The sequence below is a fragment of the Mus pahari genome, chromosome 9, assembly GCF_900095145.1.
Source record: "Mus pahari chromosome 9, PAHARI_EIJ_v1.1, whole genome shotgun sequence".
Classification (NCBI taxonomy): domain Eukaryota; kingdom Metazoa; phylum Chordata; class Mammalia; order Rodentia; family Muridae; genus Mus; species Mus pahari.
This window is the reverse complement of record NC_034598.1, coordinates 67,349,239-67,375,618: the sequence shown is the minus strand read 5'-3', so window position 1 is coordinate 67,375,618 and position 26,380 is coordinate 67,349,239. Positions and strand designations below refer to the sequence as shown.

At 38.4% G+C, this 26,380-nt stretch overlaps 2 protein-coding genes across 3 annotated transcripts in view; both read right to left on the bottom strand.

Annotated features, from left to right (window-relative positions):
* Positions 1–26,380, bottom strand: part of Syt1 (synaptotagmin 1) — a 425,848-nt gene that overhangs the window by 96,174 nt on the left and 303,294 nt on the right. For both annotated transcript variants that reach the window (XM_029542073.1, XM_029542074.1), the window contains exon 4: positions 9,008–9,188. In XM_029542073.1, coding sequence (XP_029397933.1) covers positions 9,008–9,170 — 163 coding nt within the window. In that variant the 5' untranslated portion in view covers positions 9,171–9,188. The remainder of the gene's footprint in view (positions 1–9,007; positions 9,189–26,380) is intronic.
* LOC110326381 (lys-63-specific deubiquitinase BRCC36-like) lies at positions 17,224–18,602 on the bottom strand. Its single transcript, XM_021204778.1, has one exon. It carries the CDS (start codon positions 18,548–18,550, stop codon positions 17,675–17,677), a length of 876 nt encoding a protein of 291 aa, XP_021060437.1. The 5' UTR covers positions 18,551–18,602; the 3' UTR covers positions 17,224–17,674.

Genomic DNA, 26,380 nt, shown 5'->3' with positions numbered 1-26,380 from the left:
AGAGAGAGAGAGAGAGAGAGAGAGAGAGAGAGAGAGAGAGAGAGAGAGAGAGAGAGAGATTAAACAGCTTTAAATATAAGGTGTAGGAAAGTGCAAATGGTTTCAGAATTTCTCCAGGGCAGCAGTTTCAATTAGAGTGTTTCTTGATTAGGAAATCTTTAAATTGCCCAATATCTTCTTACTCTTTACTTCAAAGTTATCTAAGCTCATTCAATCCCTTTATTATAATATTCTCTTAAGTGAAAAACAAACAAAGAAAAATAAAGCCAAGTGCTGGAGTGTAACTGACCACCCCATAATTTTCTTGTGCTTTTTGTTCTAATTTCTTTATCAAATGGAACAGAGAGTGTCCCAAACCTGAGAGTCAGCCATGCAATAAGGGTTCGATATAGTCTTAAGAGCGAGCAGAACAGTAGGATCCCAGGTTTCTACATCCATAGCTTGCTTTATGAATTTGCTTCTTTAGGCAGGCTTTGCTTAATGACAACCTGTGTTTTGTACTGTAACAGTTATGTATTAAGGAACTGACTTTGAGAGCTATTTAGAAATATCTCTGTCTCCTTGTAAAGTACTCCAGCAAGGTAATTCTGGAGCTGCATTAAATATCAGCCCCTGGTGTTATTTACAGGCCTTATTTTCCTTCTATGGGCTTACTTAATATCCTTGAGATGCCAACAAAGTTTAACTAAATAAGCTCTGGGAACTTAGCTTGGATCTTAATTCGTTTGGTGGCTTTTATAGCTTACAGTTATGTCGTATCACCTATGCTTTGGAAGTTTATAGAATCCCTTAACACTTGTTCATTTTAAAGGAGTGAATTTCTGGGGGGTGGGGGGGTGGGTTCTGCATAACAGGATTCCTGAAGGAAATCACAAGGACAAATAAAAATCCTTCCTGAACTGCGATCTCAGTGGCATGTAGTTAGCTTAAGTTGCCACCCAGACCCTAGAATACTGTTAGAAATACATTGCTTACTTGCTTAAATTCAGTATCTACAGCACCACAGTTTGTAACAAATACTTTAAAGCAGTTTTCTGTCTTACAAAGCGAGCAAATAATGTAAGATACTGACATATATAATTTTAAAGTTCAATGAAATGTGTTAATTATAAAGGAGAATTAAAGCTTGGATTTACAATTAAATAATTTGTAATAATTTGCAAAAAAATATAGGTTCAGATAATGACACTATAAAACATAATGAAATAATTAGATGCCTGAAACTCCTAGAGGGGTCACTGGACTTTAAGACAATCAAAAGATTATTCTTTAATCAGGAACAAAAACCAAATACTAGGCTTTAGACAGATATCATAATACAAGCTAAACTGCTTTATATACTTAACAGACATACAAAACCACCTTGTATGTGCATGTACACACACACACACACACACACGAATAGTTCTAGGTTACATACTTATAAAGTTTTCTTTCATATATGTATCCTATTTGGATTTTGAAATCTTGTGGGATGCAGGTTTATATTAAGTACTGAAGGATAAGTAGGTTCATGCCAGGTCCTGTCACCATACCCAAGTTAAAACTAAAGCACACTAAAAATAGCCCAACAAATACTCACTGTATCCATAGTACAAACTGTTCTATGGATTATTGCTTTAGGCAAACCAGATCACTTTAGATTAAAAATACATTCATATATACATACATACATTTCTACTATTTTTAAAATCAGAATTGAGTTAAAATGATAATCTAAGATGAGGGACTAAGCCAAACTAAAGTGAAGGATGTTTTGTTGAATGAGATGTAGATGCCTGCCTTGTACTTATGATGAGCTTGTGTGAGTAGCACTTATTGCTAAGTGTCTCTGTCTCAATGGATTCCGTCATCACTACTGTGATGAAGTCAGTATTGCAGAGTCCTGACCGTTGAGAAGGCTCACCAGAATTGAACCTTTCTTTCTTTCAGAGTCTCCATTTCACAGAAGTTAAGGACTTCACTTAACAGTTTAGCCATGCCTCTCTGAAGTTTAAAAAGAACCGAGCCAACAGACAAGGGAAGCTGACTCATGGCGCTCATCCATGTACAGAGTGTGCTACTTTTGAATAGCATGGCTGTGTATCTGAGTAAAAAGACCATTTTAAAAAACCGGCAGAAACAAAGTAACTACCTATTCACTTATCACCCTGGCTGATGCAGGAAGAATAGGAACGATATTAAAATAGCATCCCAGGTCTTCAGTCATCTACAACAGAAACCATGACAGAACTGTCTCTGAATAGGAGCGCATCCTAGCACTTGTTTCCAGTCTTTTGCTGTACGGAGCAACAGTGGACAGGATGTGAAGCATCTGTGACTTTCTCATGCGGCCAAATCATCAAACTGGAAATGTCTCCCAACAGACACCGCCACTCCTATACTCTCCAGCTTGAATAACCCTTTGGACAACCCTCTTTTCTACTAAAGCCCCCGAGTTCTTATTCATGCAATGGGAATAGTAACTGTTCTTATTTGGCAGTTTTCACAAGCTTATTGGTGATTCATATAATGCACAATACACATAGGCGTGCCAAGTGCTCAATAAACGTGGTTATCAGTAATGTAATTCCTGTTCTTCACCCACCATGGATCACTGTGTCCCTAAGGGTGTCTTCATCTGTTTCTTGCCATTGACTTTATTGACATTAACAATCATGACACTGACATAGGGCAATGTCATTATCTTCACTTTTCAGCCACAGGAGGGAAATCAAAGTTATCCAACTACACTTTTCTTGACGGATGCACACATCCTTATACGATGCTCACTGCATTGTTGCTAGCTGTTTAGTTACTGATCTTCTTATCCTGAGGTTTAAGGTCACCCTGTTCAGTGTTCCTACAGTTAGCTGTCTCCATAGCTGCTGATGTCATATCAGCAGGAAGACTGTAATAGCACATCAACCTTGCTTCATCATATTTCCCCTTTCAGTGTTCATGTAATATTTCATTTGTAAAGGACCCTTGTGGTAAAAGGTTTGAAACTTATTTTCAGGGTTCAGTTTCTTCAAACGTGGGATAAATATCATAGTACTTTTAATAGTGTAAATTACACAGTTACTTCTAGCATAAATTGGTTTAGTCAAGCAAAACTCCATGCCACTTGTTTTGTTTTCGTTTTTGTTTTTGTTTTGAGAAAGAGATTTTTCCTGGTCCTTACGTCAATACTGTACTGCACAGATCCAAATTACACTACATCTTTGTCAGGCCCACTTTCCATGAACAGGACAAACAAAGATGTATGAGTAACTATACCAAGGCCTTGGGAATTAACCTGCCACTGGCAAAGTGAGCAGAAGGCCCTAGAGATAACCAGTACAGGTGAGAGATGTGAATGAAGAGTTTTAAAGAGAAGAAGCCTCACATAGCCCAGCCTTTAAAACGAGGTACTTCTCATCCTGATGGGGACAAGTTAGCTGGGTATTCAACGATAAACTAATGTATCAGGGGCAGGGGGAGCCCAGCAAGAGATAACATCACCAGGAAAGCACTAGCTGGCTGTGAGAAACTTCAGGGTAAGTGTCCATGGGCTTAAATTCAAGCAGATAATTGATAGCTCCAGAGCTCATTGTGGTCAGGATCACAGTAAGAGTCCTTATTTGAATAAGACTTCCCAAAGCAAGTATGTAGAATAAGAATTGGATATAGAGTGAGAGATCAAGGAGACACCAGGAAAATAGGGCTTCACTTTGAGAAATGAATGGTGATGAATAACTTGATCAGCCTGTAGAGAATAAGGAGTGGGGAGAAGGCTGAGAAGCATGGGGTGGGGGTGGGGGACAGCTGTTGTCAGACTATGGAGGCCAATAAGCTGTGATGGGCAGAAATATCTGACTTCATAAAACTCAACAATAACCCATTCAGTATCAAGATATATTCAGCGAAGTTAAAGAAGATAATTTTAGCAGTGCATGGAGATGGAAATCAGGAGGCCCTGGATTGCCAAGGGGCCTGAAAAGAAGGCAGGGTCCAGGTTAGTTATGTTTAAACTCTGGTGGAGATGTGAAAGTAGACGATAGAAAGGTAGTCTGACCAGGGTAATTTCAGCAGAAGGCCATTTTAGACTATGGCACAAGCACATTGGCGTTCCTGTAGCACCTATGACAGATACAACTTTGCTAAGTCTTTCCTGATATGTGACGTAGGCTACGTGCAGGGCTTTGAAAAAGCAAGGTCAACAGAAAAGCAAGAAGGTTAGATGAGGGGCCAAGGAAGCCCTCCATCATCTTCCCTGGAACAGGTACCAGAGAACTGGGCTTAAAGAATATAGTACACATATATTCAGCTGCAAAGTTTCCCGAATCTTCTCTGTTTGGGTGACTGACCTAAATAGAGGGCTTTTCTAAAATAGAAATAGAAACTTGTTAAAAAAAGACAGTGTGAATTTAATAACATTTCAAGTGTGGTTTCTTTGTGCTAGACACCCTGCTATACTTTGTACACGTCAATGCTTTTACCCACCAACCTAGTGACAAGAGATCCTATCTTGGTAACAGGAGGGAATGGATGCATAAACAATTAATCTGCCCAAGGTCACACAGACATGGTGCTGGAGATATAGGATTGGATTCATGCAGCCTGTGTCCATAAATTGTGTCTATTTCTGAATCAAAGTGTTTACCCACAGACATTTCTGCATCAATACCACAGCTATCCTTAGACCTCCTCCTCCTATTCTGGACTGAGAGTAAGGATTTGCTTATTTTGCTGTACATAAGGAAAGGTGCACTCTACTTCAAGAAGCTCATGAATATCAAAACCTTAATTGTAGCTATTTGGATGACACGAGTTCACGCTTTACAAACCAACCATGGCCTTAGTCACAGTAAAATCAAAGTTGCAAAATAAAGACGCATTCTGGAAATCCTTGTCTGCTTCATTTTGATAAGAGTGTGCAGAATGAAGTGAAAGATAAAAATGCTCAGAGAATTTACCATTTCCTTCTCCTCTCTCACGCTCTCTCTCCTTTTACATGTAAGCCGCACAGTGTTGTGGATGATATCATCGGGCAATTTGGTTTGAATATGCTCCACACTGGACTGTGTAGATTACCTAACTAATGACATGCACACTCCTTGCCATTGTGACACCTCTCTTCTTCCAAGTGGGAATTTCAAGTGACAGACTAAAGCTGTTTGCTATCAATTTTGCAAAAACCACATCTGCCAGATAGTTGAGATTTAGTTCAGAGACCAAAAATCGATTAATATTCTAATTTGTTACCTGTCATTAGCATCGTATTGTGTTATGCCAAGTCAAAAGTGATAACTTTTATATAGCATATGCCCCTGAAGGAATTTGAGTTTAGGGACATATTTAACTTTGCTTATTGTTGCTTCCTGTCTGAAAAATCCCATTAGAAATTTCAATTACACAGGCAGTAAAAGTTTCAGTGGATTAAAAGGAAAAATGTAGATTATTTACTGCTAGATGTTTTTTTATAAAGCTGCATGACTGTATGAAAAATATGATTTTTCTAAAACCTATTTACTTTAAAAATATTTTAGATATTTACTTGTTCCATTTTATAATATCAAGGAAAACACTAGCAACATAATACTTAGCACAGGTCCTCAGGAGATCCTCTTGTTTCTAGCCTTGCGGGTGACAGGTTCAAAGCAAAGCTCTTTGGAGGAGAACATGGCTATCCCCAATCATTCCCAGACCTAATAATGGGGTATAGACTGGGGAATAGCTTGGGAAGAAGAAAGAAAAGCCAGCGAAGGCGGACCAAGCAAGGGGTTTCATATGCAATCTTTTGCAGTTGATTATTTTTCTACACATGAACAGGAAAAAAAAATGTAATGTCTGAAACTTTGTGAGAAAGAGGCAGAAGGCATTATGAAGATGGAAATCATTTGCTTTGTAAAAGTGAATAGCATTGGTAAGAATAAAAAAAATGGAATTTTAACATATACAATGCAAAATCCTTGCATTAATTTGTTAGTACCTTAAGGCTACAGAATCTAAGAGGGAGCGTGTAGGGTAGAAGTTGGATTAATCTTTGCTCATTTCTTGGTCAAATATACATTGAGAGTCTCTTCTGTATCCCTCATCATGAACGATGTGACTACTCAGAAAACACGTATAACTTACTTCCCTCACAGAACTTTTATTACTTTGGAACGATTCAGAATAATTAAAAACCATGTAGTAAGTAATACATCTACATACACTATTGTAGATGGCACTAAATAATATGGTGAGGAAAAGAGCCAGGGCATGCTGCCACCAATGGATGAGTGAGTTACATGTGTTGTAAATACCGTGCTGGCCTGGACCCTAGGTAGGAGGATGGCATTGTAAGAACATGAAAGAGATGAGGACATGAGTCATGAGTTACGCTGCTAACTGGGAGCACATTTCAGTTTAATGATTATTAAGCTTGTCATGTGCCTCATACCTGTGACTCTTCTAGAGGAGACAGCTACACATGAGGCAGGACATGTGTCTCACCGTTTCTTTCACTGTTTTCTCTGAGAGCTTATGGCAAGTATTTTAATAAAATAGTCTTTAAGCCAGAGTTTAAATCTATAATGCATGCATATGTTTAACCTCTAGAATTTCCAACTTCTAAGTTCTATAAAGAGCACTCCAGCTTTTATACCAGTCCATTAGCTAGGCAACAGAGTGTAAGACGAACTGTGATCTTGTTCTTGCTCTAGGGCTTGAGCTTCTGGGCCATCTCTCTCCTTCCATTCCTTCTCCAATGGGGCCTCCTGCTAAGAATAGTAATTACCAACAACTCCGGTAGAGCAGGCTTCAGAGGAAGCTGGATTTGTGAACAGTGTGGACATATGACCACATTTCTAGTCTTTCAGGCATGAGAAGATCTTACAGATACATTTTCATAATGATACTTTCATCTGGAATATTCCAATAGCTTGTTTATCTTCTCTCCTTAGATTGGGTTCATCCAAGTTATCCTCAGGTCCCAATATATTATGCAACATAGAAATTCAACTTTTGCCAGTCTTGTTCCAACTAAGGGAATACTTTTAAACAAATTTCAAGAGGCCAGCATCATGCTCATACAAAAGACAAGGCCATCAAAAAAAAAATGAATAAAAAGCTACTAGATGTCAATCACTATTCCTGGCTACTGTGTCCAGGGCTTTTCCTGAACAACTGAGTTCAGGAACATGTAAAAAGGCTACTAACCACGTGGGCTTGATTAATTTTAGGAAAGGAAGGACAGTTCAATTTTTGTAAATTAATATATATATGATAGCTCACATTAATAGGATAAAGGGTAAAGCAATATGATCAATAAAAAAAAAAGAATTCGAAAATAATTGAATATTCTTAAAAATGTTCAACAAATTAGGTATATGTCTTAGTCAGGGTTCCTATTCCTGGACAAATATCATGACCAAGAAGCAAGTTGGGGAGGAAAGGGTTTATTCAGCTTACATTTCCACATTGCTGTTCATCACCAAAGGAAGTCAGGACTGGAACTAAAGCAGGTTAGGCAGCAGGAGCTGATGCAGAGGCCATGGAGGGATGTTACTTACTGGATTGCTTCCCCTGGCTTGCTCAGCCAAGACTACCAACCCAGAGATGGCACCACCCACAAGGGGACCTCTCCACTTGATCACTAACTGAGAAGATGCCTTACAGCTGGATCTCATGGAGGCATTTCCCCAACTAAAGCTCCTTTCTCTGTGATAACTCCAGTTTGTGTCAAGTTGACACAAAACCAGCCAGTACAGTATATAAGAATTATACTTCAATATGATAAAAGGTGTACATAATAGCCCCAGAGTTAATATTTAAAAAAAATTTCCTCTATAACATAGAAAGCAAAGATGCACAATCATGAAACTTACTATGGCAGGTCTCAGCCTGAATAATGGGCAAGAAAGAGAAATAAAAGGCAAAAATGGGCAAGAAGAAAAGATTTTCCTGTTTGAACATGTTCTGATCATATAAAGAGACCCAGAGAGTCATTCCCAACCTTTTAGAAGTAATGAATAGACTCAGTAGTTAAATGGCCCAATATTAATGGGCAAAGATCAGTATTATTTAGATGCACTATCTCAAAGATAAACCAAGAAAACAAATCCTTTGCTAATACTAAGAAAGAAAACATTCCACATTCACCCACACTGTATATTTTATTTATTATTATGACTGTGTGTATAAACATTGTGTGCATGTGTGTGTGCGCGTGCATGCATGCATGCTCACATATGCCACAGAACACATGTGATGGTCAAAGGACCTGGGGCGAGGGGCTTGAAGAGCAGCTGAGTGAAACGGCCAAAGGGTACTAACTTTGGTTTAGAGAGGAAAGTAAATTCAAGAGACTTATTACAACATGGGCTATAATAGTGTTGAGCTAAGCCAGTGAATGTTGGATGCTTTCAGAAAAAAAAATGGTTCTATGTGAGGTAGTGCCCACATGATACTTAGTAGGTCAATATACAGTATGCATAGCTGAAAATATGGTCATTATACACAGTAAATATATCTGCAAATATACAAAGAAAATTTGAAAAGCTAAATCCCACTGGTTAGACTTCGTGTTACATTTACTCTAATAAGCCTAGCCATTGGCTTTGTGTTTCCCATTGACAAAAAATTAAAAGTAGGTGAAAGCTTTTGAAATATTAGCAAATCAATGAAAGAAAGACAGGTTTTAAAAATATTAACAAAGGAAAGAAAATCAAACTTGTAATAGTGGAAAGGAATCAGCCAATGTAGTCTTTCCTGTATAACAATTCCATCAATACCAATCTAAACTTCAAATAATACAACCTATAGGCATTACTGTTATCAGAGAAACAAAAAAAGAAGGACCAATCTACATTAAAACCCAACATGTATAATTTCATTATCAACTGTGCTATTATTTATAAAACACAGATAAAGAAAAAAGTCATATTCCATCTCCAGAATCACTTGTTACTAGAGTACTACCATATAAAACCAGCTGATTTTCCAATGATTTTAACGACTGCTCAGTCTTTTCTTTCTGTTCAAGTGAAGGTAGTATACTCACATGGAATTTTATGCAGTTCATTCATAAACTTCTGCTTCAGCTTGGAAAAGGCATCTTCCTTCCCTTCGCCAGGACTGGCTGGCTCAGTGGCATTGTGCGGGACAAGGGTCGCGACAGTGGTGACAGGGGCGGCCAGGGCCTCAGGACGACTGGCACTCACCATTTTTTGGTTCAAGTGGAACTGTGATGGGGGAAACAAAGAGAAAGCCAATTCAGAACGCCATGCCTGACCCCATCTTACAGGTGTACGCAAGATGAAAACATGCTGCCCACACCGCACCTGCTCACGGGGTAAGCAGGCTGTCGTTAGCATATTACTTTATGTTGGCTCATGAAATATTTATGGAACCACAGTGAGTGGAGAGCTCCTTCCGGGAAGGCTAAGACCAAATGTAGTCACTAGCGTTCTCTCCCGACAATACCATGTAAGCCCTCAAACCTATTAGCTCGGTGTAATAACCCAGTTTTCCCGTGTAAATTTAATCTTTAATGGTATCTTCCCAGAGTGTGTAGAACAAGATTGTTGATGACAGCCATGTTCTATACTCTAAGTATCTTGTATTATTTTAAAAGGAGCCTCCCCACACAAATTATGGATATTACTGTTGAAAATGCTGCTAACTGATTACATACATTCAAATTGTTAGTGACTTTTAAAATAACAGTCTATAACAGCATAATACTGGAAGCCTAGAACACAATAAACATTATACAGCAAGTGTTTCTTGAATCTCTGATCAAGGATAAGTTTTATCCCTAGTCATTTTTTGACCTTTACTGGAGGTGATACTCTGATCAATAATTTACCTGTTCTGCTAGGTGTTATTTTTAGGTTAACTGTAAATGTGGCATGATTGACTCCATATATCCAAGACACTGATAATGAAACAGGCCTTGTCTGCTTAATTATTTAAATTCACCTAGCTTCATTATCTTATTGAATTATTTTATTAAATCCACTCATTCAATCATTTAAAATGCTTATTTACCTTGGAACTGAAAAACAAAACCTAATTAATTTTAAGGTTGTAAATGAAAACATTTTGGCTTGGAACTTTGAAGACAGCAATTTTAGTCTTATTCTCCAGTTAAATGAAGTTTGGAAACCTGTATGACTTCTCAATTTGATGCTTATAAAGTGGGAAGTAATAAACTTGCTCTCTGTCTTCCTCGGGGTGGCTACTGCTGTGATCAAACTATGACCAGCAGTGACCTGGTGAGGAAAGGTTTATTTTACTTATGCTTCCATATTAGAGTCCATCACTGAAGGAAGTCAGGGTGGAAACTCCAACAGGGCAGGAACCCGGAGGCAGGAGCTGATGCAGAGGCCATGGAGGAGTGCTGCTTATTGGCTTGTTCCTCATGGCTTGATTAGCTTGCTATCTTAGTGCACCCAGGACTATCAGCCCAGGGCTGTCCCTACCTACAAAAGGCTAAACCCTCCCACATTAATCACGAACAAAAAATGCCCTATAGCTCGCCTACAGCTGGATCTTATGGAGGCATTCTCTTAACTGAGATTTCTCGCTTTCAGATGAGTCTAGCTTGTGTCAAGTGGACATAAAAACTAGCCAGAACAATTGACCCTTTTTCAGCTTGACACACCAATACAATACCAGCTAACAATAACTTTTTCTTTTCTGCTTACCCCTCAAATATCACATTAATAATCATCACAATATAAAACATGTTCAAAACTTAAACTCCCAGGTTTTACAAATTTGAATATCTTACAACTTTAATTTCTTTAAAATCCAAAGTCGATTTAAGAATCCAAATTCTCTTTAAAAAATTCCTAACCTCTCAAATATGACGTCCTACAAAATCAAAATAAGTTTAATACTTTTTTACTTCAAGAGGAATGAACCAAGGCAGAGTCACAAGCTAGACCAAGAAATGTGAACTCTAACAGTACAAATAACTCAGTGTTCAATGTCTGCCATTCCCTCACAATCATTTTGGTTCCAAAGGGTTTGCCACAGCACCCAGTGAGTCTCATGGCTGAAGCCAGCTCTGCTGCTGTCTGCAAAATCCTCAGTTCTCCTACTGTAGGTGGGCTACACTTTTGCCAAGATCCATTCTTGGGTGCTTTCCATGGTGCCCTGCCCCAACTTCTCTCAATGGACCCTTCAATTCTGGGTTTTCCATGGCTACTGAGGTTAAACCTTCACTTCTGGCTTCTTACAAGGCCAGCCCTCAGTTGCTCTTCATGACCCCTTCACACCTTCACAAACAGTTTTAATGTGGGGACAACCTAAGCCATCCCTGGAACTTCTGTGCATTGACCCTAAGGAAGTAATTGCCACAAGATTTCACCTTAATGATTCTGGTCTCTTCACAACCATCCCTAATTGGGGTTTGTTTATGTGTCTGTTGTGTGTATGTTCTCTCTGTCCCTCCCTCCCTCCCTCCCTCCCTCCCTTTCTTTCTGTTTGTCTCAGTTTGTTCTTTTTCTTTTTCTTCTTTTTATTTGACTATTTTTTGTTTGTTTTGTTTCTAAAAAAGGAGAGAAAGAAGGCAAGAGCCGAATGCAGAAGGAGGTTGGTACCATCTAGGAGGAGATGAGGCAATAATATATGAAAAATTATTTTCATAAAAAATACATAAAGAAACAGTCATGTCTCTCTTCTACATAAGCTATATGTCCTACACAGGCAGCCCCTGATCTAGGTCTCTTCAGCTAGCCAAATATTACAGTACCATTTAAGTACCCAGTACTGGTGTACTTATGATTTTCTTTTCAATCTATTTACCAGTGAATGAGAAACACATGTTATCTAAATAACAGGAAACCGATTGCATAACTTTATATGCATAGTCATTTAGCTTGGGAGAACAAAATTTTAGCATACTGAAAAAAAAAACCTATTATTGGATATGAACATAAAGTCTTTGCTCAAAGATAAGAAAAGATAGCCTGATTAATTCTTTCTCTATAATAAAAAACTGAAAGTTAACAAAGACATATTTACCTAGCATTTTGGCAAAATATCAATAGCAAAGGTCAGCATGCAAGGAAGTGGGTAATTGTGAGGAAGGGTAGAACTGGAAGAAGCTCTATAGACCCAAAATAGTAGATTATATCAAAATAGGTGAAAGGGTTTATCCTTATTCTAGGAATCACTGATAAAGAATTAATTGCTGATATACATTCTAATACAAAGACATTTATAGGAACTTTAATATCAGAAATTACCTATCAGAGTCAAATAATTGTGGCAATTTATAAAATAATAGTATTACCTTGTCTTTAAAAGCTTCAAACTTGAAAGCACAAGGGAACATTAGTTGCTAAATATACACGATGATACATTACACAGATTGTGCACTGTTTGTAAATAAAGGGCTTTCATATTAAAGAAGTTGGAAAGATCAAGTCAATGTCAAATTTCTGGTAGAATTTTTACATTCTGTGTGTTTATGTTCTCAATATGGTATATATCTGAGTTATTTTAAAATATAAAAACAATGTGTTAAAATTGTTTGTTTTAATGAGGGCGACAATTTGAGTTTAGCATCCTAAGGCTGGATTGAAAACACATTCAAACACGAACTAAATCTTAAGGAAAAACAGCGAGGCAAAAATTTCAGCAAAAGAATATACAACATGGCCATTGGCTGAAATACAGCGTAGACAAATAGTAATGTCTCATGAAGGTTCATTTGTGTGGTGTAACCTATAGGAATCAGGGTCACTGTTGTTATGACAAACTCCTAGTCCCTCATTTTTATTCTTTTAAGTACTTTAGTTATGTCTAGCTCTAGATCTAAAACTTTGTATGTATTTCTCAGATTATATAATAAGATACTTTATTATACTGCATGATTTCAACAGAAGTCACCATTCCACCTCTGTTTACGTATTGCAATTTGTATTAAAGTACACAAAACTTCAAGGCCTAACAAGAAGGTGAAGAATTATCAAAAGTATTACCAAAGAACGTATTATAAGACCTAAGACCCCCCAAACTTTAAGTTATTTTTTGCCGTAATCATTAAAAATAGTCCAGGAGCCACGAGGAAATGGGTGTTTTTGTGTAAAGAAAGAGGGAAGAATTCTGGGATTTTTACTTCATGAGTGTCCTCCATCTGTCACAGAGTAGGTATTAAGCCAATGTAGCTGCCACATGCATCCTTCTTGGCCCTATTTCAACCCCTAGGTTCAGTAAGGAACCCCTACCCTTTCTTTATATGATGTTCAGTGAGTCTCAGTTGCTGACAGACACAGCCAAATACTTCTTCCATCGAATTGGACCTGGCCAAGGAGAGCTGACCTGCCAATCTCTTGTCCCTAAAGGCCACTCTAACTCTACCACTAGTGTCAAAGGCAGGGAAGGTCCCCGGGAAATATGATCACATTCACTGGGAAGGAACGTGGAAAAATAATGAACTCCTGCTGCCATTTTCACTGAAATTCTTTCCTTGCCTGAGGATGAAGCTCAGCAGCACAGCAAACTCCCGTAAGCTTGCAGGTGCTTGGATGTCAGCCTCAAGGTGCATCTTCTCTGCAATTCAGACAAATACATTTTCTTGGGAGATGTAAGGGGGAAAGCAAGACACGACAGGAATATGTTATGGTGGCTGGCGGCTGGCTTCTGGTGACTGATACAATAAAAGGGTTAACTTAACAGATGATAAAATATTGGAAAAAATTGACATGAGTTACATAGACCCGTAGATGGTGATCAGGAGGCATAGCCAAGACCCAAGTCCCAGTGTCTGCCCATGAGTAGCGCCTTCTCCATCAAGCTTCCCTCTCACAGGCTCTGATCACGGGAAAGGTCTATGTAGATGCTGTATGGTCACAGTCATAGCAGTTATAAGGAAGGATGAGGATTTGATTCCACACAGGTCTGAGGCCAATAAACAATATACAAACATAAATCTCTTGCCATGCACCAAACAATATTCTAACTGTACTACATATGTATTTCCATATTCCTTACAATAATCTTTGAAGTAAGGAGGTTCATTATCTTCACATTACTTATTTGAAAATGTATATATATATATACATCTGTGTATGTGTGTGTGTGTGCATGATGTGGGTGGGCACACATGCCATAGTATACAGGGGTTAGAGAGCAATGTGTAGTAGTTGATTCTCTATTTGCATCATGTGAGCCCTGGGTACTGAACTCAGGATTTCAGGTTTGGAGGTAAGCACCTATAATCTGCTAAGGCATCTTTTAAAATGATTTTTAATTGAAAACAGATTTTTTCATATAATATATTCTGATTACAATTTCTCTTCCCCAACTCCTCCCAGACCCTCCCAACTTCCCCATCCACCCAATTACACGGACTTTCTTTCTCTCATTAGAATACAACATGCAACTAAAATAAAAATAAAGAATGAAAAATGTAGTCAGGCCAATAAAACTATTATCTAAGTATGTAAGTTATTAAATGATCTGACGTGTCCAGAGAATATAGACAAAAATGAACACATGCTTACTTTGTGGAGCCAGGATTCCAACCACAGATGTCTCACCCAGAGCTGCTATAGCCCTTTGGAGGTGGGGGGTAAGGAAACCATTTCACAGGGGTTGCCTGAGATAGCCCTTTGCGGGGGTAAGGAAACCCTTTCACAGGCATTGCCTGAGACCATAAAAATTCAGATGACTATGGTTCAAACATTATGAGTCAGAACAGTAGCAAGCTTGCATGTATGATGTAGCAATGGAAATAATTTTATGGTTGGGGACACCACAACATGAGGAACTATACATATTATAGGGTCTCAGCATTCAGAAGGTTGTGAATCGCTGTGCTACAACAGTTTCTATGTACCCACATGGCCATGGTGTGATTCTTCCAGATACCTTTGAATTCCTGTAGAAATTATCCAAAGGCTGATACTACACATAGGGTTATCTGCATATCTGCTTCACGGAATCCAGAAAGCACAAGAAATCAAACTGAATGTTTGGGTTCCTTAGGCTTCTTAGTTCCCAGGACAATTTGTATGCAAACCTGGCAAACTGTGTCACACTCTTGTCCCTAACTGCTGTATGTGGAAGGCTGCTATCTGACAATACTGACTGATGCGGGGCTCCTCGTACATCAGCTTACAAACAAAACAAAACAAACAAACAAACAAAAAACGCTGAGTGACAGACTGCACACTCAACAGATACAATCTCTTACAATGTATATTTTCACACTACCCTGTGTCTGGAGTGAGAGTTTTCTTAAGATTTTTAAGGCATCTCACTTTCACTTTCTGCCAGAATGGGCTGCTGTCTGCCTGGGGGCGCTCTAGACGGTTTTCTCAGCAGAGGTTCATCTCACCAATCATTCAGGGGTATCTAAGCAAAGGTAAATGAATCCTGTTTGCTGTCTGAAGCCTGCGTCAGCATGTGATGTAAAGACCAGCAGAATGAGACTGAAGCAGGGTGCCAGCTCTCAGAGGCCATAGACACTAAAACGCTTTATCCTGCCGCTCTTTTTTTTTTTTTTTAAGTTGTATATATTTTTTAAAAAATTTTGTAGTAATTATAGAATTACCAGAAATTATAAGAAAGAACAAAACCCCAAGTCCCCTTTACTAAGTTTCTCCTAGATGTTCCACAACTGTAGAACTTCAGAGCCAACATTATGATGGTGGTGCATTATTCACTGCCACTAGATCTGAAATGAATTAGTTTTTGTGTATAAAAATCTGTAACATAAAACTTAGAGCTAAGATGAAAGGATGGTCTATCCAGAGACTACCCCATCCGGGAATCCATCCCATCATCAGCCACCAAACCCAGATACTAATGCACATGCCAGCAAGATTCTGCTGAAGGGACCCTGATATATCAGCCTCTTGTGAGGCTATGCCAGTGCCTGGCAAACACAGAAGTGGATGCTCACAGNCAGCTATTGGATGGAACACAGGGNCNCCAATNGAGGAGCTAGAGAAAGTACCCAAGGAGCTGAAGGGGGCTGCAACCCTGTAGGTGGAACAACAATATGAACTAACCAGCACCCCCTGAGCTTGTGTCTCTAGCTTTATATGATCCAGCACAAGGGAAGGCCTGGGCCAAGTAGTGGGAGTGGGTGGGTAGGGGAACTTTCGGGATAGCATTTGTAATATAAATAAAGAAAATAATAATAATAAAAAAAAGAAAAAAAGAGATATTAAGGAAAAAAATAAAAAGACTTATTTCCCCAGAGTTCTTGGCTCTGTGCTTCTACAATAGCATTTGTGTGCTTTAAGTCCCCTTGTGTAAGTGATATTTCATCTGTGTAGTCTGACACCATCTTTCTGAGCTTGTTGATAGTTTCCTGGTGCTCTTCCAGATGCATATGCACAAATCTTAGCTTGAATTAACTTTTTAACAATTAAATATATTCCTTTCTCCTCTGTAACAGGGAAAAGCTACTCATCTATTGGGATATGTGCTCTGTGTTTGTAAGGAGTAAAGACATCCAGGTACTCCAAATAAAAGACACTAATTTCAAAAAAAAAATCTGTAACATATTAACACAGGGACAGTTTTATATAGCAAACAGTAGAAGCAAGATATAAAACCATTTCAGCCAAAAATAAACTCTTATTCCATAATGTAATGGACAACAGTAATACAGATACTAAACACTATACAGTCCTGAACCCTGGAAATCATTTCTCTGTTATTTCTCTCCAAAGTTCTGACATTTCAACAATGCTATCAAAATGCAACCGTAAAGTAAGTAACCTTTGAGATTACCCCCTCACACACTTTTATAATATATCCCAATGCTCATTTAAGTTGCATATATGAGTGGTCTGTCCCTTTTTACCACAGAGTAACACTCCAGGGTAGAAATAGTTTATTTACCCATTCTGGAATATTTGGATTGTTTGTAATCTGAGGCTATCTCAAATAAAGCTGCTATCAAAAATCTCACAAATGCCATGACTGTACAACTGATGGGTCGTATGGTAATATATTTAACTTTATCCAAGATTTCCAAATTTTTCTACAGAGTACTTATATTTCACATCCCTGTCATTGTTGTAAGAGAAATATAGTTTGTATCTGTAACAGTATTTGGTATTTTCACTATTATCTCTTTGGCAATCTTGTCAAGTACACACATCACATTCTAGTTTGAATTTGAAATCCTCGATGACTTAAGTAGTTCTACATATTTTCATCACATACCTGCCATCTATACCTCTTTGTTGAAAATGTCTATTTATTTCTTCTTATTTCCTATTTGATTTTTTTATTCTTGAGTACTGATCATATATTATCCATGATTATTAGATAATATAAGTAGATTCTTGTGTTTTTTTTTTTTTTTTACTTTTCTTCTTTTTTTTTAAACAAATTAAATCTGTTTTAATTTTGGTAAAGTCCGGTATATCTACTTTGTTTTCTTCTGGATTATGCATTTGGGCTAAAGTTTAAACAACTTTAAAGCTAACTTAAAAACTTAAAAAACAAAGTTGTCTCCTGAAGATTTTTCTAATATGATTTTTCCCCTTACTTTTCCCATCTTACTTTAAATCCATGAACATTCTGAGGTACTGTTAGAACTTATTTTGTTGGCTTGTAAAAGTTCAGTTAGCCCACGCCCATGCCCTTTCTTCCTTGGATCACCTTTGTACTTCGTCAGAATAGGTTGAAATGAATTAGTTTATAAATCGTACGCCCAGTATTTACATCTGCCCATTTTTGTTTTCCTGCTTTATTCTAGGGAAGACAGCTCTTCCATAAGGTCTTCCTTTTCTTGTTCCAACTCCTGCAAACGCTGCTGGTTTTGCTCTAGTCTGTCCTCTAACCACTGTAGGAGAGGCCCACAGACCGCGGACATCTGACTGCAAAGATGCTTGGTGAAGACAGAGCCATTATGGATCTTGGTTACTGAGTCCAGATGTGTAAGGCCGTGAATCCTCCTATAGGCCTCGTGTTCTTCCTGACATAGGATCCCCGGCAGCTCTACGGCTGACCTGAGGCATACCATCCCGATGGTGGTACGGGGTACAATATGGATTGGGATTTCAAGTCTCTCATATTCTGAACTCTTCGATGCTTGTACAGACTGGAAGCAAGTATAGAGCACACGGCCAATCTTTGTGGGTTTGTCCTCTATGAAACAAGCAAAGATCAGTCCTACAAAGCTCTGATCCATCATCTGGTACATGGCTTGTGTACGGACGTCGACATGAGAAGGCCAAACGGTGATATGAGGGTGGGAATGGTACCAGCCCACAACTCTCATGGGACGACCTGTTTGCTCCGCTAACCTTTCTGCCTCGATCGAGGCTGCAGATAGTTGCTCCGGAGATATTTCTACCCGGTCCTTTGTCTTGTCAGAACGTCGCAAGATGATAACAGAATGAATGTGAACAATTCTGGCCGCCTCCATCTTTTCCACAGCCGTGCACATTTCAGCTCCAGCATATGCAAGCCCGGAGTCATTCCTCCCGTGATCATTCAACTGCCCTATACACAGACCCATCACCTCCTCCTTCTCTGTGCTCAGAGCGTGATCGAGACAAACCAGGAAAGCGTCAGATTCAAGGTGAACGGCCTGCACTCTCTCCATCATCTGCACCGCCATCTTAATCCCCGCTCCACTCGCCCAACCACGGGCTCAGAGGCAGCCTTCCCAGGAGGCCTTGCGGGTCTCCACTGGGGCGGAGCCTGAGGCTCAGGGGCGTGGCTGGATGCCAGAGGGGGTGGAGCCTAGGGTGCAGGGGGTGGAGCCTGCCTGCCTAACCACACCGGGAGATTCTTTTTTTCCCTTAACTGTGTTAACAAGATCGTCACAAAGTTAAGCTTATCTAAAGAAATGAGATCTTTTGATAAACATACTGTTCAACGCTATGAATTTATTTTGGCATAATTTACTTTGCAATCATTTCTGGCAAGGGACTATAAAATGATAGTGAATTTTATAATTAATAGTTTCTTAGAGCCAAAACCATGAGATGAAAAATGAGCATTATTTATACATATTATACGGTGATAAACTTTATAAAAAAATGTGAACAAGCGTAGTTTCTCATTCCCTCAATTATATTTGGTAATTTTAATCAGCATAAATTTTTATAGGTATTAGCTTAAATAAAAATTCTACTCATTGCTATATTAGTTTTTCTCTCAGATACATAGAATAGGGATTGAAATAATAGAAATAAACCAAGTATCTAAGCCAAAAATGAAATATTCAGTTATTGCAATAATGAGAAAAAAAAAAAATCAAGAAATCTTTTATAAGTCCCCTACACTAAGGACACAACTCTCTGAAATCATGGGACATTAGAGCTGTTTCTGAAAGCATTTGATAATGAATTCATAAAATTAACAATGCTAAATTTTGTACCCATTTCTATTTTAAGAAAATATTTCATTACTTCAGCTACAAAAACCACATTTGTTTTTAAATTGCCAGTCCATACTGGAGAACATTTATGCTTTTTAATGGGTCTCCCAAGATTTCAGCTAGCACAGACAAGGTTATGGTCAAAAAGGGATAGCTTTTCAAATGTATTAGAGAGACTTCAAGTATCTTTATATTTCAAGTATAAAAATGACTACGTTCAAACTTTCCCTCCCTCCCTCCCTCCCTCCCTTCCTCCCTCCCTCCCTCCCTCCATCCATCCCTCCCCTCCTTTTTTGTTTCTTTCCTTATATTTAATAGCAAGATGAACAAGAATACCCCAGAGGGAAACAAAAACAACATAGACAGGATGATTTCTAAATTTGTGTTTACCTCATTGTTGGTGATGGCTGTGATTTTATTTTATTTCTTTTTTGTCATTGTTCACTATTTCTTTTGGAGTTGACATCTTCCACTGATCAATTTTATATGCTCTAAAGCACAATATTAATTGAAGCTACTCTTTTCCTTTTGTATGGGAAGAAAAAACTAGGTGCATTGATGGTTTCTGAAAAAGCATGGGTGAGTCGGTTCAAGCCAATTGGCTCTCAAACACGCCGTCTATAGAAACTACAGATAAATGGTTTGGAATTCTCATTCTCCCTTGCTTTGTTGAAGCTCAGCTCTGAACTCTCACTGTTCCTGACTGCAGGCACTTGAGAGAAACATCTAAGCTTGTAGCACAAAGCCCCCTTTCATCACACTGTTCAGATTGTCATTGTTTTGCCACACAGTGAGGCAAAGCTTGAAAATCAATCCACAGCTCCAATTGTGGTAACTACAACAGCTGGAAAATACGCTTCGGTCTTCAGCTTGAGCTAGTATATTAGGAGGCATGCAATACTTACTAAGATGTAATAGTCAGGTATCTCAAAAAGCATTTTAAGCATATAAATGTACCTGGCATTTACAAACTTCGTTCATCAGGAGTTATCATTTATGTGTTAAGGATGAGAAGACTTGCAAAAGGTTACACAACTACAAAATGATAGAGCTAAGGTTTGCACTGAACTGGGTTAGTTCCATAGGCCCTGAAATTTTCTTACTAGTAAGTAAATAAATGTTCACTGAATAGATTGTGTAACATGTCCAATATGATACAATGTGCTTTGACTAGGTAGGACTCACCCTGTTTTGAATGAAAAGAAATGTAATAAATGCCTTTCAGACCTGCTGAGAAAGAAAAGTTCCTAGTCAGTTATTGCCTAGAGAGATGATTGAGGGTGACCCTTCTGAGAGGACACATAGCATAGAAAATTATTGAGAATGCCACAAAGAAACCATGTGCTTAGCCCTGTTTAAGTCTTTATACTAAACATCGCAGCTACGAATTATGAAAGGTAGCAATATTGCTTCCTTCTTCCCAAATCCTAGCTTCTGTTATGTGTCAGTGGAATTTTGTGAGCATAAAACATAAACAGTATCTACGGTCTACAAAAAAATAGCCCATCCCTTCCTGTCAATGTAAAACAAACACATTGTTTGGTTGTTGTTTCTGGATAACTGTGGTTCTGGGAGATAACCTCATCCCATCTCACCAGCGAATCTTCTTAGTTTATATGTTAGTCATGATAACCTGCTTCATGAGACTGTATGACACAATTTGACTATGTTGTGATATAAAAGGAAGTTTCTTGTTTCTTTTGGGGGGGGGGACTTTATTCTTCTAACTTTAATAATGAAGCTATCCACAGAAACCAACACCTTCTCTACTGTTTGGTACTGTAGCTACTCTGGGATCTGGAACTGTTGGGATTATAAGAGAAACCAGGAATGAAAAGCTGATATTTTATGGCTGGCAGAGTCCGAGGTTGGTAGTAACCACGACCTTAACCTTGATGGTGAGTTGTCTCAGTAACCACTTCTCACCATGGGACTGGCAAATAGGGAGGCAACCATGTTTCTCAAGGCTCAGCCCAGTTGATGTGCCACTGCCTATTTCTTGCAACCAGGAGTTACTTTGTATAAACACTCTCAAGCTGATCCCTACTATAACAATACAAACATCTGCTTTTGTTTTTCTTTCTTTTTTCCCCCCCAACATAATATTTTTGTTGATCATTGGGAGTTTCACACAATACACTCCAATCACATTCATTTCTCTGTCTTCCCAGGTTCACCTGCCTCCCTTGTGACCTCTCCAATGTAAAGAAGAAAAAAAAAGGTATTAAGTTCAAGTTTTTTTTGCTCATATAAGCTTTATTTGAGAAAAGATGTAGTCCTGTGTAGTCCTGTCCTGGATCCTGCTCTGTAAACCAGGCTGGCCCCCAAATCACAGAGATCTGTCTGCCTCTGCCTCTCAAGTGCCGAGATTAAAGGTGTGTACCACCACTGCCTGGCTAACCACCTGCCTTTTTATAAGCTTATTATTTTCTATTATGTTTTTGTCATTTGATTTTTTCCTGATGCTCTTTACTTGTGTTTATGTCAGACCCTTAGCTTCAGATGCTTAACTGATATGAGAGATCGTCACATTTCTCATTTAGAACCTGTTCCATATATTTAGTCTATAAATTAGGGTGAAGCTTAATGCCATACAACACAGGTGCTAAAAAGATAAGAACTGAGTTGATGCAAAATATAATATATATATTAATTTGAGACTAATTTCCTTTAACTTAAACACTATAAAGGGTTTAGAGAAAGATCGACTTTGGTACATAATGTTTAACTTCAGTGGTCTACCTTTTAACATGCTTATTATTAATGTGTCACAGGGAAGTGCACAGCTTCATTTTATCTACCAGGAACAATTTAGAATCAAATCAGGGAGTTAAATTGGGGAAAATATTCTAGCAGCAGATACCGGTGACTACTAGGGACATAACCCTCAAGCATTTCTTAGGTGGCACTTTCTCTTCTCTTCCTTCTCCTTCTCTTGCTTCACTTGCTTTTGTTTCTGAATAAGAAGCAATTTGTATTCGATCTCTGCAGTGAGTCAAGCTTTCAGGAAGTTTGAAATTCACCCATAAATATTCTCATGTCTTCTTCCTCTTGATAATCTGAGATCACATCACTTTAAGAAAGTGGTTTTAAAATAATGGCCAGGTCAAGCTATGTTATAGGCATATTTGAAATTGTCAAAGAACAAATAAAAGAAATATTTAAAATGAGCAAATTTTGGATCAATTGACTATGCTCATAAATCAGTAGGATTAACATAGTAAAAATGGCCATCCTACTAAAAACAATATACATATTCACTGTATTTCCCATCAACATTGTAACACAATTTTTAATAGATCTTGAAAGGACATTTTCCAGGTCCATATGAAAACACAAACCACACAGGATAGCTAAAATAATCCTGAATAATAAAATAAAAAAACCTGTTGGAACCTCAAATTGTACTACAGAGCTATAGTAATAAAACCAACATGGTACTGGTACAAAAACAAACATGTTGGTCAATGAAACCAAACTGAAGACACAGACATAAATCTACATATTTCCAGACACCTGATTTTTGACAAGGAATCTAGAAATAGATACTGAGAAAAAGCATCTTTGACAAATTTTACTGGTCAAACGATACAGCTGTATGTAGAAGAATCCAAATAGATCTATACTTCTCACTCTACATCAAAGAGCACTCCAAATGGATAAAAGACCTCAAACTAAGATCAGATATGCTGAACCTAATGGAAGAGAAAGGAGAAAATCGGCTGAACTCATTGGCACAGGAAAAGGCTTTCTGAACAGAACACCATCAGCACAGGCACTAAGAGCAACAGTTAGTAAACGAGACCTCATGAAACTGAAAGGCTTCTACATGGCAAAGGACACCAGCATTCAGATAGAGCAGCAGCCTAAAGAATAGAAAAAGGTTTTTACAAGTCTACATCAGACAGAGGGCAGATATCTAAAATATATCAAGAACACATAAAAGTAGATATGAAGAAAACAATAAAAAATGGGGTGCACATCTCAACAGAGGACATTCAAATGGCTGAGAAACACTTAAATGTTCAGCATTGTTAGTCATCAGGAAAAACGCAAATCAAAACTACTTTGATATTTCATTTGACACCCATCAGAATGGCTAAGATCAATAAAACTGGTACCAGCTCACACTGGTGATGTTGTGGAGAAAGGAGTGTAAACATAAACAGCCACTGTGGTAATCAGTGTGGTAGTTTCTCAGGAAAAAATGTGAATCTATCCAGCTACATCACTCTTGGGCATATACCCAAAGAACGCTTCATCCCACCACAAAGACATTTCTCAACCATGTTCATTATTGCTCTATTCATAACAGCTAGCATCTGGGAAGGATCTAGACCTCCTAAAACCAATGAATGGATAAAGAAAATGGGATATATTTTAACAATGGAATATTACTCAGCTATTAAAAATAAAATCATAAAATTTACAGGTAAATGGGTGGAACTAGGAAAAAAAATCATCCTGGATGTGGTAACCTAGACACAGAAAGACAAATGTGATATGTACTTGCTTATATGCGGATATTAGCTGTTAAGTCAATACCCACAATCCATAGAACCACCAAGGATAAATACAGCATAAGGGACTGAACAGGTGGCAGATAGATTTCCTTAGGAAAAGGAAGTAGAATAAATAGTTATGGGTGGATATGAGGGGACTTGAACATAAGGATCAAATAAGAAGGGGAAGGAAGGAAAGGGGAGGGAAGTAGAGGGAAGAGGGGCACAAGGGAGGGAATATGGGAGAGGAAGCTAAAATTATGGGCCAATTGAGGGGTTGTATAGAAACCTAATACAGTAGAAGCTTCATAAAGCAAAAAAATTAATATTTAGCCAGATATTTTTCTTCCATGCCACTGGTATGCATGTAGCGGAACCTAAATTAATAGCTGGTTGCCTAAGGAGACATTTCTGAGTGAGGGCATACCATTGCAGAGTCATAACTTCATACGATAGTATAGACAAATGAATATTTTATTATGATAAAAATATGCTGATAGCATGAATAAAATATGAGTGTTGATTTTAATCAGATTTAAAAAAATCACCCTGTAATCTAGGAGGTGAAATGTGAATGAATTAAGAGGGAGGACGCAGTAAAGTCCTCGTTGTTTATCTGTGATAGGGTTCACAGCAGCCACTCAGGAGCTTTTGCAATCAGAGACAAAACCTGAAGGACGGCTTACAAAAATGACTCAAACCTTTGCCAAAGTTTCGTGCTTTAAAAGAAGGAGAGAAGAATGTGCTAGTAAAATGCTACCCATATGACTGCACTAACATTACAAAATCAAACTAAAATATATAAAGGTTTAAAAAAAGGTAACTAGGCCTGGCACCATGGTTCAGTAGGTAAATATGTCTACAATCAAGACCCAAGACTGAAACCTAAGCTCAACCACTTGGACCCATATGATCCAAAGAGAAAATCAACTCAAAGTTGTTTTTGACATCCACATGTACATAAAGGAGATCTCTCTCTTTCTCTCTCTCTCTCTCTCTCTCTCTCTCTCTCTCTCTCTCTCTCTCTCTCTCTCTCTCAAATTAAATGAATAGATGTTAAAAAAACTTAAAAAAGTAACTTCATATCAGATTTTTCATCTAAACATATACCACTTTATTACAAAGTTTAAATCCGTTAAAGGGAAAAGTATTCATTCTTAATGGGAAAAAAGTCCAAAAGGAAATGTCAAAATAAGGTTTCAAAAATACTGCATAATTAATTGTTGAAGAGCGAGGTGGGTCTTCTCAAGGGTTTGTGGTGAAGAACCCCTTACCAAGCACATGGGGCATTAGAACGACCAGTTTTAGAGGCAGCTCCATTGTGACACTATCTTCCTGTGACTTAGAGTTAGTTCTCTATCACTTCAACTCTGCATTTACTGAAAAGAAAGTGAGTAATTGCACTGTAGGCACACTGGTCAGTAATGATTACATTGATGTAACATGAGCAGTGAAAATCCTTTGCCTGGTTCCTTTAGGAGACACATGCATGGTTCCTGCAGAAGGTGTTATCTGGAAGATCTATTCTGACTGCATGAAGGTTAACATAGAGCTATTGGCCATATGGATTTCTGCATCAGAGAAGAATGCTCAGTCATGAAGATGCCATGTCTGTCCAATTCCAGAACATCAGTTGACATTCTGCTTTCTACACTAGCTCCTTATGAATTAGTGTGTTGTACCAGATGATGATTTCTAAAATAGTTTTCTAAGCCTATCTCTACGAAGATTAGATTCTGGAATAAGCTAACATTTTCTGCTTAAGTGTCTGCCCCGGTATCCTTGGATACCGAACCCACACCAACTGCAATAAAATAGATACTGAAATACTTTGGTCAGTTTCTTAGTGGATTTTACTTATCTTTCTCCATGAAATAGGACAGACACACACACACACACACACACACACGTGTGTGTGTGTGTGTGTGTGTGTATACTTGAGTTTTGACCTTTCTACTTTTTGTTCCTGTTGGTGGTTCACAGGCTAGATATTATTTTGCTTTAATGAAGGCTGGTATGTTATAAGGATAGCTACTATTACTCGGCTCTTGAGGACAGTACAAATTAGAATACATGACCGGGCCGTGTATTCCATGTCATTAACATGCAACCCCTTTCTCTTCCTCTAAGTCTGCATGACTGAGGCTCAATTAATGGTAATGTGAGCACCTTTCCTACTAGAGAAGCAGACAGGTGGCAAGGATGCATTCCAGGAATGACCTCTCTGTGCTAGGCGAGGAGGACCCTTTGAGTGAATTTACTCTCTGGCAGGGGCTACCTCTAACTCTCTCCATCTCTTTCTGAGAGTGCTTTAAGATGCTTCTCTTTGGGTCCTACTTGCTTTGCATCCATTCAGAGGTTCTCGTTTTGACCCCTTTATTGACACTGGAGCTAGCTGTTTATTGGTAAAACGGCACTTCAGCACTTCCTTGTTAATGTATGCCACACTGGCTCTCCAGGCAGACATCCTGGACAGCTTGGATCAAGGGCCAAACAATGAGCGTGTTCTCTCTCTCTCTCTCTCTCTCTCTCTCTCTCTCTCTCTCTCTCTCTCTCTCTCTCT